Source organism: Bombina bombina, chromosome 10, assembly GCF_027579735.1.
Source record: "Bombina bombina isolate aBomBom1 chromosome 10, aBomBom1.pri, whole genome shotgun sequence".
NCBI lineage: Eukaryota > Metazoa > Chordata > Amphibia > Anura > Bombinatoridae > Bombina > Bombina bombina.
In genome coordinates, this window is record NC_069508.1 from 209,372,633 (window position 1) to 209,388,211 (window position 15,579).

At 33.3% G+C, this 15,579-nt stretch overlaps 1 protein-coding gene across 1 annotated transcript in view; it reads left to right on the forward strand.

Moving 5' to 3' along the window:
- Window positions 1-369: 369 nt before the first annotated feature.
- ROR1 (receptor tyrosine kinase like orphan receptor 1) overlaps window positions 370-15,579 on the forward strand; it is a 718,546-nt gene continuing 703,336 nt past the window's right edge. Inside the window, exon 1 of the mRNA XM_053693674.1 lies at window positions 370-1,124. Within this exon, the coding sequence (XP_053549649.1) occupies window positions 1,037-1,124 (88 nt within the window). The 5' untranslated portion in view covers window positions 370-1,036. The remainder of the gene's footprint in view (window positions 1,125-15,579) is intronic.

Here is a 15,579-nt window from a genome sequence, read left to right on the forward strand (position 1 = left end):
AGGGACTGTTGGCAACTATGCTGCATGGTCTATGTGAATCATGAAAAAACAGGTTTTATTTCCCTTTAAACGCAGTTATATTCAGGCAGTAGCACAATTATAAACTGATCTAAAACCATACTATTTTATTTTAGTATTGTCTGTATAATAAGCATCACATGTAATTGCAATTGTAGCCACTGGGCGGCGTCGCGTCTCCTTTACTGGGAACAAACTAGTTGCTCTGTTTCTGCAGATTTTGGAAAGTGACAAGTGGAGGGGGGGTTGATAGAGTTGAGAGGGAGCAGAGGGAGTCACAGAGTAAAACCAGCTTCGACCTTTCAGAGCCCTCCGGAAAGAAGTAAAAATCTTTGGCTCCATAAACTCAATCTGAGCTGCAAAGAGAGGAGGCTGGAGCTTCAGGGATAAGGTTCTCACAAATTCCCCAAACACAGAGCTACCACCATAGACTGGCACACCAGAGGCAGATCCCTATACCAAGCAGTTATTGGCTCTGCACATCAGGAGGGCACAACCCTATACCAAGCAGGACCTGCACCCTGAGAGTGAGTTATTGGCTGTGCACATCAGGAGGGCACAACCCTATACCAAGCAGGACCTGCACCCTGAGTGTGAGTTATTGGCTGTGCACATTAGGAGGGCACAACCCTATACCAAGCAGGACCTGCACCCTGAGAGTGAGTTATTGGCTGTGCACATCAGGAGGGCACAACCCTATACCAAGCAGGACCTGCACCCTGAGAGTGAGTTATTGGCTGTGCACATCAGGAGGGCACAACCCTATACCAAGCAGGACCTGCACCCTGAGACTGAGTTATTGGCTGTGCACATCAGGAGGGCACAACCCTATACCAAGCAGGACCTGCACCCTGAGAGTGAGTTATTGGCTGTGCACATCAGGAGGGCACAACCCTATACCAAGCAGGACCTGCACCCTGAGAGTGAGTTATTGGCTGTGCACATCAGGAGGGCACAACCCTATACCAAGCAGGACCTGCACCCTGAGAGTGAGTTATTGGCTCTGCACATCAGGAGGATGCACCCAGACAGGCGGAGATGCCCCAGCACACTGCTCTTGGTAACCTTCCTGGTGGAGATTGTCTTGGGGAGACACAAAGCACAAGGTAAGTCACATGTGGGGGACTTGCTGCATCCCTTCCCTCTCCTGGGTCAGTCACCATCTCCTCTACAAGTCACTTTAGGGTTAAATGTTCCTGACCAGTAGTAAGTGTGTGCGTGGATGTGATTCTTGGGGAAGCAAAAGGGCCCCTTCCAGGCTGAGGAGAGCAGCACACTCCTGCATTTATACAGTGTGCATACCCTGGTATCACCCCACTGCTGGTCATTACTACTATGTACACTGGTCAGTTATAGTCCTGCATTTATACAGTGTGCATACCCTGGTATCACCTCACTGCTGGTCATTACTGTTATATGCACTTTTCAGTTATAGTCCTGCATTCATACAGTGTGCATACCCTGGTATCACCCCACTGCTGGTCATTACCGTTATATACACTGGTCAGTTATAGTCCTGCATTTAAACAGTGTGCATACCCTGGTATCACCCCACTGCTGGTCATTACTGCTATATACACTGGTCAGTTATAGTCCTGCATTCATACAGTGTGCATACCCCGGTATCACCCCACTGCTGGTCATTACCGTTATATACACTGGTCAGTTATAGTCCTGCATTTATACAGTGTGCATACCCCGGTATCACCCCACTGCTGGTCATTACCGTTATATACACTGGTCAGTTATAGTCCTGCATTCATACAGTGTGCATACCCCGGTATCACCCCACTGCTGGTCATTACCGTTATATACACTGGTCAGTTATAGTCCTGCATTCATACAGTGTGCATACCCCGGTATCACCCCACTGCTGGTCATTACTGCTATATACACTGGTCAATTATAGTCCTGCATTCAAGTGTGCATACCCTGGTATCACCTCACTGCTGGTCATTACCGTTATATACACTGGTCAGTTATAGTCATGTCATTGTAAAGTCTGTTTTAGTAATTAATATTAGTATTATATACACTGGTCTGATATACTCCTGTTATTGTAAAGTCTATTTTTGTTTTTAGTCATTAATATTAATTTATAAAAATGCATTCATGTTTTTTTTAATGTAAAACATTAACGTGTTACTTTCAGTGATTTATTCAAATATGTTTCCCCCCAAACTATTAAATGTGGATATATACACAGACACAATTCTACATAAGTGTAGTAGCAGGTACTATATATATATATATATATATATAGTCATTCAGATTCACAGTGGTGCAAGTCCTCCTATAATATACAACTACATGGTTGTTGGTGTTAGTTACAAAATAATTAATAACTCACTAGCACACAGGTTTTTCACAAGGAAAAATCAAGTATAAGCCAGTGTGCCATTGAGGGTTATTAATTTTATATATATATATATGTATGTATATATTACATTGGCAGGTTGGAGCGTCATAACATTCACTTTATTTTGAAAACAATCCACTTGAAATTGAATATTTATTTTTCTATTTAGATTATTCTGTTCCTGTCAGTCATCCCTGGTGGTTAATTTGTAATTTATGTAATTTTGGTAAAATTGTGGTTGACATAATTTTGACATTCATCATGTATGTGTGTATGTGTGTATATATACACAGTATATATGTGTGTGTATACAGAGTATATATATATATTTATAGATATATGTACCATATACTGGCTATACTGTACCATACCATACTGTGCTATACTTTGCTTACTATATGATGCTTGATATAATCATATACCTACAAGTCACTATTGCTGTGTTTGAGGCACATGTAATGTTCATATGACCATGGCTGATGAGGGAGATCCGATACTAATGTTCTGCATCACTGATTTCAAGCCTTGCTGTTGTTTTTATTGAGAGACTGTGCTGAAAGAAATGCAGGAAAGTTTATCTGAACACATCCCAAGTCCCATTTTCCTCAGCAGAGTTCATGCCCCATCTACCCCCCCCCCCTTCATTCAGCTCCAGGAGATATTTCTTATATCCCAGCAGACTACAAAACCATTCCATGTGCTTCCATTCTACATGAGTTACCTAGTGCTGTTGCAATGAGGCTTTGACATAGATGGAAAGGGCTATTTATCATTTGCACACGTTTATTGTTGATAATCAGCAGTAGTTCAGAGGGGAGGGGAACAGATAACTGGTCAGTAAGCAGTGTCATTTCCATGTGTCAATACAGTAATGAGAAGCATTGTAGGGTTTATTATAATGCCCAGTTAATAGGAAAAGTGCAGGGGGAAGCTAATAAAAAGAATGTAGGTATTTGCATCTCCCTGCAGGGTGCACTTCACTCTTTACTGATGTACAAAAAGGATTTAACCCCCAGCTGTGCAATTCTTTGCACTGTATTTTTTAATACAGAATCTTGCAGTGCTTTTAAGATTGCCAGCACCTTAGGGGTTATAGTCATGATGCCACTCCCATTAACCCTTTAGCAGCCAAAAGCTCTGTCCTCATTGGTAGCCAAGGGGTTAATATTAGCGTGACCTGATTGACACACAAGGCCCAGTAATCATTTGAAGTGTTTCCCTATTCCCAATACTTTATTTTTGTTCTGTTATATTTTTGGAAGCAAGAAAAATAAAGTTTAAAAATATAGACATGTTACATCTACAATTTATATATTTATTTTGATACTAAATTTAAAAATATGTATAAAAACGCTTATACTTGTATTCATGTGTATTTACTGCAAAATGCTACACAAGATATTTAGTGTTGATAAAAAGCACACACTTGTTAGATATACTTTGCTTAAGCTGATTAATCGTGGTACCATAACACTATTCTCTGATTTCTAGGAGTGTTTAATAGAAGAAAATAGGCTTTAAATGGATTTTAGTTGATACATTTAATCTACCATAAATGGTTGCATTAAGGGGATAGAAAGGTCAACAGTGAAATGTGTGCATGGTTGCATTTTAATTTTATATGTAAGCATATTTGCAATTATGTAATTTACTTCCATTAGCAAAAATGAGTCTAGTTATTAGTTTTTTGGTGGCATATGTACATATGCTGTGAGTGCTCCAATCACCAGTGGCTTGATGACACAACAGACACAATACACACCACTGTCAGCTCCTGTAGTCACACACAACATATGTAGCATATTTGCTAATGAAAGTATATTGCAGTAATGTTTAAAACTGAATGCATTCATACACATTTCAATTTGACCTTTATAACTCTTTAAGGAAAATAAAACATTTTTGCTGTATGCATTCATTATTTATTGCTTTTGCTTTAATGTACCTCTGAAAATTATGATTATTTACGTCTCCCTAGATAGGCAGGAATGTCTTTCTTCATATGTAAACTTGGTGAAAGGCATGCAACCCAGAAACATTCTACACAGTGATTTTGTAGCTCAGAGAACAAATTCACTTACATGTGTCCCTAATTATCCACAGCAAATGAGACAATAAACTCTCATTCTGCCAGGCTTTTCAGGAATGTATCTCTGAACTGCTTTTGACTTGCAAAACCTTGTAAATTAAACAAGTGACAGTGTGGGAGATTGGAAAACATTTCCGCTGTACACAGCTAGTTTGCAGCGCTGTTGCTGATATACACTGTGTATATATAAAAATTACATCAAGGCCTCTTTAAAAGAACAGTAGGAAACATACATTGTAAAGATTCTTGCCACTAGTAAATAGCAGCTCAGATCACCACCCATTGGGTGATGCACAAAGTTCAGGCAACCCTGCTGAGCACACATAGAGGACAGGGAAAAAACAAGCGTTACTTAAAGGGACGGTCTACTCCAGAATTTGTATTGTTTAAAAATATAGATAATCCCTTTATTACCCATTCCCTAGTTTTGCACAACCAACACGGTTATATTAAAGGGACAGTCAAGTAAAAAAAAAATGTTGAGGATTTAAATAGTGATAGTGAAAGACAGCACCTATTTACCTTCTGGGGCACAGGAAAAGGGTTAGCCAGACCCCAATATGTATCCAAAAGAAGTATTTTTCCAGCCACCAGTTAAACTTTAAAAAGACCTTTATTCATTTCTTACAGGGTCCATCATACCAACAAAGTTTCAAACCTATGCCAGGTTCTTAATCATGTCTGCAGTTTGCAGAGACTTAGATTCAAGGTAATCACAGAGGTAAAAAGTATATTAATATAACTGAAATAAGGGGGCAGTTTGCAGAGACTTAGATACAAGATAATTACAGAGGTAAAAAGTATATTAATATAACTGAGATAAGGGGCAGTTTACAGAGGCTTAGATACAGGGTAATCACAGAGGTAAAACGTATATTAATATAACGGAGATAAGGAGCAGTCTGCAGAGGCTTAGATACAAGGTAATCACAGAGGTAAAAAGTATATTAATATAACTGAGATAAGGAGCAGTCTGTAGAGGCTTAGATACAAGGTAATTACAGAGGTAAAATTTGTATTATTATAACTGTGTTGGTTATGCTAAACTGGGGAATGGGTAATAAAGGGATTATCTATCATTTTAAACAACATAAATTCTGGTGTTGACTGTCCATTTAATATACTTTTCACACCTGAGATTACCTTGTATCTAAGCCTCTTCTGACAGCCCCCTTATCTCAGTGCTTTTGACAGACTTGCATTTTAGCCAGTCAGTGCTGACTCATAAATAACTCCACAACTCCACAATGTTATCTATATGGCACACATGAAGTAGCGCTGTCTAGCTGAGAAAAACTGTAAAATGCACTGAGGTAAGAGGGCGTTTTTAACGGTTTAGAAATCAGTTTGTGCCTACCTAGGTTTTAGCTTTCAACAAAGAATAGCAAGTGAACAAAGCAAATTTGATGATTAAAGAAAATTAAAAAATTGCATGCCCTATCTGAATCATGAAAGTTTAGTTTTAACTTGACTGTCCTTTTAAATGACATAAAAGTGGAAGAAGAGATGCTCTAATGTGGCTAATGGGTTTATTGTTGACTATTGATTGCAGATAACACATTGGGTGAGCCAATGACAAGAGGCATATGTGAGTAGCCAGCTAGCTCCCAGTACTGCATTACTTCCCATGAGCCTACCTATGTATGCTTTTCAACAAAGGATACCAAGCGAACAAATAACATGATATGTTAATAATAACAAAGTACATTGAAAAGTCATGTTCTGTCTGAATCAGGTCCATAGAAAAACAACTCTATTATACAGTAATGAGTTTCATGTTCCAAATACTTCTGCTGTAGGAGAGTCTGTTAAAGGGTCAGTCTAGTCAGAATTAAACTTTCAGAATTGAGATAGGGCATGTAATTTTATACAGAGGTAAAAAGTGTATTAATATAACTGAGATAAGGGGCAGTCTGCAGAGGCTTAGATACAGGGTAATCACAGAGGTAAAAAGTATATTAATATAACTGAGATAAGGGGCAGTCTGCAGAGGCTTAGATACAGGGTAATCACAGAGGTAAAAAGTATATTATTATAACTGAGATAAGGAGCAGTCTGCAGAGGCTTAGATACAGGGTAATCACAGAGGTAAAATGTATATTAATATAACTGAGATAAGGGGCAGTATGCAGAGGCTTAGATACAAGGTAATCACAGAGGTAAAAAGTATATTAATATAACTGGGATAAGGGGCAGTCTGCAGAGGCTTAGATACAGGGTAATCACAGAGGTACAAAGTATATTAATATAACTGAGATAAGGGGCAGTCTGCAGAGGCTTAGATACAGGGTAATCACAGAGGTAAAAAGTATATTAATATAACCGGGATAAGAGGCAGTCTGCAGAGGCTTAGATACAGGGTAATCACAGAGGTAAAAAGTATATTAATATAACTGAGATAAGGAGCAGTCTGCAGAGGCTTAGATACAAGGTAATCACAGAGGTAAAAAGTATATTAAAAAAACCAGTAAAATACAGTAGATTTGCATAAACAACAACCACAAGATAACAAGACAATGCAATGAGTAGTAGATTTTTTTCTGACAAATTTCAGTTATGTCTATTTCCACTCCCACTGCATCATGTGACAGCGATCAGCCAATCACAAATTCATATACGTATAAGCTGGGAATTATTGCACATGCTCAGTAGGAGCTGGTGGCTCAAAAAGTGTAAATATAAAAATACTGTGCACATTTTATTAATAAAAGTATATTTTTAAAGTTGTTCAAAATTGCTGCTCTATCTGAATCATGAAAGTTTAATTTTGATTTGAGTGTCCCTTTAATATAGCAGTGTTGGTTACGCAAAACTGGGGAATGGGTAATACAGGGATTATCTATCCTTTTAAGCAACAACAAAAATTTATTTTTTTTAGTCATTATTAAAATTATGGCTGAAGTCACCACTACATCTCGCGTTACTTTATTTTTCTCTGTAACATCTAAAGGAGGGCATTGTAATGTATTATCGTTTTATTTAAATCAAATATTCCTATGCTACAAAATAAAACATTAACGGTACATTTCTGGGACAAATCTAATAGAATTATTGATGTGTTTACTATGAGCCTGTCAGATTCAATTCCACTGACTAGTTGGGCACTTTTTGTTTAATCAAATAAAAATGTTTTCAATTAACTGTTGTCATGCAAACAATATTATCATCTTTAAATATATACACAAAATGAGTTTAATGTCCCTTTAATGGAATCAAATATACTAAATGTTGTCCCATGCCCAATTTTCTGTGAAAAATAATGTTGCATGATTAATTAATTTACTACTGGGTTTCACAAAATTATATAAAATTTAAAACTCACCCCAAAAAAACAAAAATAAATAAATATATATAATATGTGTGTATAAAATAATTAAAAAAAATTAGAAGCCATACTTAAATTCTAAAAGCAATGTCAATTCCCTACCCTGATTTGTCAGACCCTTATGTCGAATGCTAAATTTACAGTTTTACTACCGCTTGGTAATTAAGAGTTACGTGCATTTTCCTATATTGCTCTCACGGGTAAAAAGGAACCTTTATAATTATCTTATGCTCTTAAAAAAGTTTCAAAAGAGCTGCACTTTTCACTGTCTTTTTGTGTTTTAAAGGATTTTAATTCTGCTCTGAAGTGTGATGGACATTGTTTAATATCTCACCTCAGGGAAGGGTTCTCGCCCAGACTCGGGAATTTACACTGATGGCGCACAACAAAGCTGAGTGTCTACCCTCAACTTAATCTAATTTACAGAGATTTAGTCAAAGTAAACCAGAATTTGTGCTATGTATTAAGTACATATCAAAAGGGAGCTAGATAAATCCTCTTAAAACAAAGGAATTTGTTTAATTACAGCTCATTTATATCTTCTGTTCATTAGTGCACACATTGCATATCCGTAACGCAAATACTGTCAAATCTGTAACAAAATAACTAAATGTGTTTGCTACACCTGTGGATGGCAATTAGTTTAGTGCAACTGCAGTTTTAGCTAAGTGTATAATAAGAGCACTCAGGAGCACATTATTTATTAAGCAAAAATATTAGTGGCTAAAATAATATATTTATAAAGTTACTTATAATTTCAAAGTGAGAAAACATTATGTGCCAGATTACGAGTCGAGTGAAAACGTTTGCGTGCAAGCGATAAGGGGTTTATTGCGGGTGTTTGTGCTTGTCGGGTTTACCGCTGGTATAAGGAGTTGAAAGTAAGCACGATTGCTTGAGCGCAATCACAATTTACGGTAAAATGATTACCACGTCCTCAGAGCTCTGGTTAACTGTTTCACGAAAAACAAAAAAGTGTCACAAAACACATCAAAAATACATTACAAAGTACAGTTACACTCATAATACCACAATCTGATAAATATACATTACACAGTACAGTTAGACTCATAATAACACTGTCTGATAAATATACATTACACAGTACAGTTACACACATAATAACACTATCTAATAAATATACATTACACAGTACAGTTACACACCTAATAACACTGTCTAATAAATATACATTACATAGTACAGTTACACTCATAATAACAGCATCTAATAAATATACATTACACAGTACAGTTACACTCATATTAACACTATCTAATAAATATACATTACACAGAACAGTTACACTCATAATAACACAATCTGATAAATATACTTTACACAGTACAGTTACACTCATAATAAAACAATCTGATAAATATACATTACACAGTACAGTTACACACATAATAACACTGTCTGATAAATATACATTAAACAGTACAGTTACACTCATAATAACACTGTCTGATAAATATACATTACACAGTACAGTTACACACACAATAACACTATCTAATAAATATACATTACACAGTACAGTTACATACATAATAACACTATCTAATAAATATACATTACACAGTACAGTTACACACATAATAACACAATCTGATAAATATACATTACACAGTACAGTTACACACACAATAACACTAATAAATATACATTACATAGTACAGTTACACTCATAATAACACAATCTGATAAATATACATTACACAGTACAGTTACACTTATAATAACACCATCTAATAAATACACATTACACAGTACAGTTACACACATAATAACACCATCTAATAAATATACATTACACAGTACAGTTACACTTATAATAACACCATCTAATAAATACACATTACACAGTACAGTTACACACATAATAACACTGTCTAATAAATATACATTACACAGTACAGTTACACACATAATAACACCATCTAATAAATATACATTACACAGTACAGTAACACTCATAATAACACTATCTAATAAATATACATTACACAGTACAGTTACACACATAATAACACAATCTAATAAATATACATTACACAGTACAGTTACACACATAATAACACGATCTAATAAATATACATTACACAGTACAGTAACACTCATAATAACACTATCTAATAAATATACATTACACAGTACAGTTACACACATAATAACACGATCTAATAAATACACATTACACAGTATAGTTACACACATAATAACACCATCTAATAAATATACATTACACAGTACAGTAACACTCATAATAACACTATCTAATAAATATACATTACACAGTACAGTTACACACATAATAACACGATCTAATAAATACACATTACACAGTACAGTTACACACATAATAACACCATCTAATAAATATACATTACACTGTACAGTAACACTCATAATAACACTATCTAATAAATATACATTGCACAGTACAGTTACACACATAATAACACCATCTAATAAATATACATTACACAGTACAGTAACACACATAATAACACCATCTAATAAATATACATTACACAGTACAGTTACACACCTAATAACACTGTCTAATAAATATACATTACATAGTACAGTTACACTCATAATAACAGCATCTAATAAATATACATTACACAGTACAGTTACACTCATATTAACACTATCTAATAAATATACATTACACAGAACAGTTACACTCATAATAACACAATCTGATAAATATACTTTACACAGTACAGTTACACTCATAATAAAACAATCTGATAAATATACATTACACAGTACAGTTACACACATAATAACACTGTCTGATAAATATACATTACACAGTACAGTTACACTCATAATGACACCATCTAATAAATATACATTACATAGTACAGTTACACTCATAATAACACCATCTAATAAATATACATTACACAGTACAGTTACACTCATAATACCACAATCTAATAAATATACATTACATAGTACAGTTACACTCAAAATACCACTATCTAATAAATATACATTACATAGTACAGTTACACTCATAATAACACCATCTAATAAATATACATTACACAGTACAGTTACACTCATAATACCACAATCTAATAAATATACATTACATAGTACAGTTACACTCATAATAACACCATCTAATAAATATACATTACACAGTACAGTTACACTCATAATACCACAATCTAATAAATATACATTACATAGTACAGTTACACTCATAATACCACAATCTAATAAATATACATTACATAGTACAGTTACACTCATAATAACACCATCTAATAAATATACATTACACAGTACAGTTACACTCATAATAACACCATCTAATAAATATACATTACACAGTACAGTTACACTCATAATAACACTGTCTAATAAATATACATTACACAGTACAGTTACACATATAATAACACTATCTAATAAATATACATTACACAGTACAGTTACACACATAATAACACCATCTAATAAATATACAATACACATTACAGTTACACTCATAATAACACTGTCTGATAAATATACATTACACAGTACAGTTAGACTCATAATAACACCATCTAATAAATATACATTACACAGTACAGTTACACTCATAATAACACTGTCTGATAAATATACATTACACAGTACAGTTACACACATAATAACACTATCTAATAAATATACATTACACAGTACAGTTACACACATAATAACACCATCTAATAAATATACATTACACAGTACAGTTACACACACAATAACAATATCTAATAATTATACATTACACAGTACAGTTCACTCATAATAACACTATCTAATAAATATACATTACACAGTACAGTTACACACATAACACCATCTAATAAATATACATTACACAGTACAGTTACACACATAATAACACTAATAAATATACATTACACAGTACAGTTACACACACAATAACACTATCTAATAAATATGCATTACACAGTACAGTTACACACATAATAACACTATCTAATAAATATACAATACACAGTACAGTTACACACATAATAACACCATCTACTAAATATACATTACACAGTACAGTTACACTCATAATAACACTATCTGATAAACATACATTACACAGTACAGTTACACACATAATAACACTGTCTAATAAATATACATTACATAGTACAGTTACACTCATAATAACACCATCTAATAAATATACATTACACAGTACAGTTACACTCATAATAACACTATCTAATAAATATACATTACACAGTACAGTTACACACATAATAACACTGTCTAATAAATATACATTACATAGTACAGTTACACACATAATAACACCTTCTAATAAATATACATTACACAGTACAGTTACACACATAATAACACTATCTGATAAATATACATTACACAGTACAGTTACACTCATAATGACACCATCTAATAAATATACATTACATAGTACAGTTACACTCATAATAACACCATCTAATAAATATACATTACACAGTACAGTTACACTCATAATACCACAATCTAATAAATATACATTACATAGTACAGTTACACTCAAAATACCACTATCTAATAAATATACATTACATAGTACAGTTACACTCATAATAACACCATCTAATAAATATACATTACACAGTACAGTTACACTCATAATACCACAATCTAATAAATATACATTACATAGTACAGTTACACTCATAATAACACCATCTAATAAATATACATTACACAGTACAGTTACACTCATAATACCACAATCTAATAAATATACATTACATAGTACAGTTACACTCATAATACCACAATCTAATAAATATACATTACATAGTACAGTTACACTCATAATAACACCATCTAATAAATATACATTACACAGTACAGTTACACTCATAATAACACCATCTAATAAATATACATTACACAGTACAGTTACACTCATAATAACACTGTCTAATAAATATACATTACACAGTACAGTTACACATATAATAACACTATCTAATAAATATACATTACACAGTACAGTTACACACATAATAACACCATCTAATAAATATACAAAACACATTACAGTTACACTCATAATAACACTGTCTGATAAATATACATTACACAGTACAGTTAGACTCATAATAACACCATCTAATAAATATACATTACACAGTACAGTTACACTCATAATAACACTGTCTGATAAATATACATTACACAGTACAGTTACACACATAATAACACTATCTAATAAATATACATTACACAGTACATTTACACACATAATAACACCATCTAATAAATATACATTACACAGTACAGTTACACACACAATAACAATATCTAATAATTATACATTACACAGTACAGTTCACTCATAATAACACTATCTAATAAATATACATTACACAGTACAGTTACACACATAACACCATCTAATAAATATACATTACACAGTACAGTTACACACATAATAACACTATCTAATAAATATACATTACACAGTACAGTTACACACATAATAACACTATCTAATAAATATACATTACACAGTACAGTTACACTCATATTAACACTGTCTAATAAATATACATTACACAGTACAGTTACACTCATAATAACACTATCTAATAAATATACATTACACAGTACAGTTACACTCATAACAACACTATCTAATAAATATACATTACACAGTACAGTTACACTCATATTAACACTGTCTAATAAATATACATTACACAGTATAGTTACACACATAATAACATCATCTAATAAATATACATTACACAGTACAGTTACACTCAAAATAACACTATCTAATAAATATACATTACACAGTACAGTTACACTCATAACAACACTATCTAATAAATATACATTACACAGTACAGTTACACACATAACACTATCTAATAAATATACATTACACAGTACAGTTACACTCATAATAACACCATCTAATAAATATACATTACATAGTACAGTTACACACATAATAACACTATCTAATAAATATACATTACACAGTACAGTTACACTCATAATAACACTATCTAATAAATATACATTACACATTACAGTTACACTTATAATAACACTATCTAATAAATATACATTACACATTACAGTTACACTTATAATAACACTATCTGATAAATATTCATTACACAGTACAGTTACACACATAATAAAACTATTTAATAAATATACATTACACAGTACACAGTGCAGTTACACACATAATAACACTATCTAATACAGTGTTTTTCAACCAGTGTGCCGTGGCACACTAGTGTGCCGTGAGAGATCCTCAGGTGTGCCGCGGCAGACTGACAACAGTGCGGGGGTGTCCCTCTTTCAATTTTTGAAATATTGGGAGGTATGTGACAGGCTCATCAGACATCATTTACAAACATGACATTGACATTCATTCACAGACAATGATTATGATTGTTTGTGAATGAATGAATGTCAATATGCCATGTATAGTTTGTAGGAGGCATGGCATGACTGCACAGTACAGTGTGTGTATATATATATATATATATATATATATATACTGTATATATATACTGTATTAGGCTACAATGTGTGATTTTGTAAAATTTTGGGATGGTGGTGTGCCACGGGATTTTTTAATGTAAAAAAGTGTGCCACGGCAAAAAAAAAACGTTGCAAATCACTGATCTAATAAATATACATTACATAGTACAGTCACACACATAATAACACTATCTAATAAATATACATTACACAGTACAGTTACACACATAATAACACCATCTAATAAATATACATTACACAGTACAGTTACACACATAATAACACCATCTAATAAATATACATTACACAGTACAGTTACACACATAATAACACTGTCTAATAAATATACATTACACAGTACAGTTACACATATAATAACACTATCTAATAAATATACATTACACAGTACAGTTATACACATAATAACACCATCTAATAAATATACATTACACAGTACAGTAACACATAATAACACTATCTAATAAATATACATTACACAGTACAGTTACACACATAACACCATCTAATAAATATACATTACACAGTACAGTTACACTCATAATAACACTATCTAATAAATATACATTACACAGTACAGTTACACACATAATAACACCATCTAATAAATATACATTACACAGTACAGTTACACACATAATAACACATCTAATAAATATACATTACACCAGAGCTTTCCAAACTTTTCATGTTGTGACACACTTTTTAGATCTACATCATTTCGCGACACAGTAATTAATTCAGTTCTACTAGCAAAAAGGAGGTTAAACTAACTTGTTTTAAGAGATACGGACACATACATAAATGATATAATAATGATATTTACAAGTAACAGTATGCATGTGCAAGAATTAAAAAAAGTTTAATAACACCAATAGCTACTTACTATTTTAATGGGATGTATGAGGTTGATGGGATGAACACAGCTTCTGAATATTTGGTGGAATATTAGATAAAGACACTCACATTTCATCATAAAGCATTTTTAAGTTTCCACTTCCTATCCATATATCTAGAGCTAGAGCAGCAATGCACTACTGGGAGCTAGTTGCAAAAAACCCCCACTGACTTCTGACTTCAGCTCAGCATTTAAGCTGCCGCCCTCAGAGCTGGGTGAGTCCGATTGACTACTGCCCACGCTGCAAACACACTGCTGTCCCACTCAATGACTACACATGCAGTCACGAGCCAATTAAAGAGACTACATGTGCAGTCAGGAGCCAA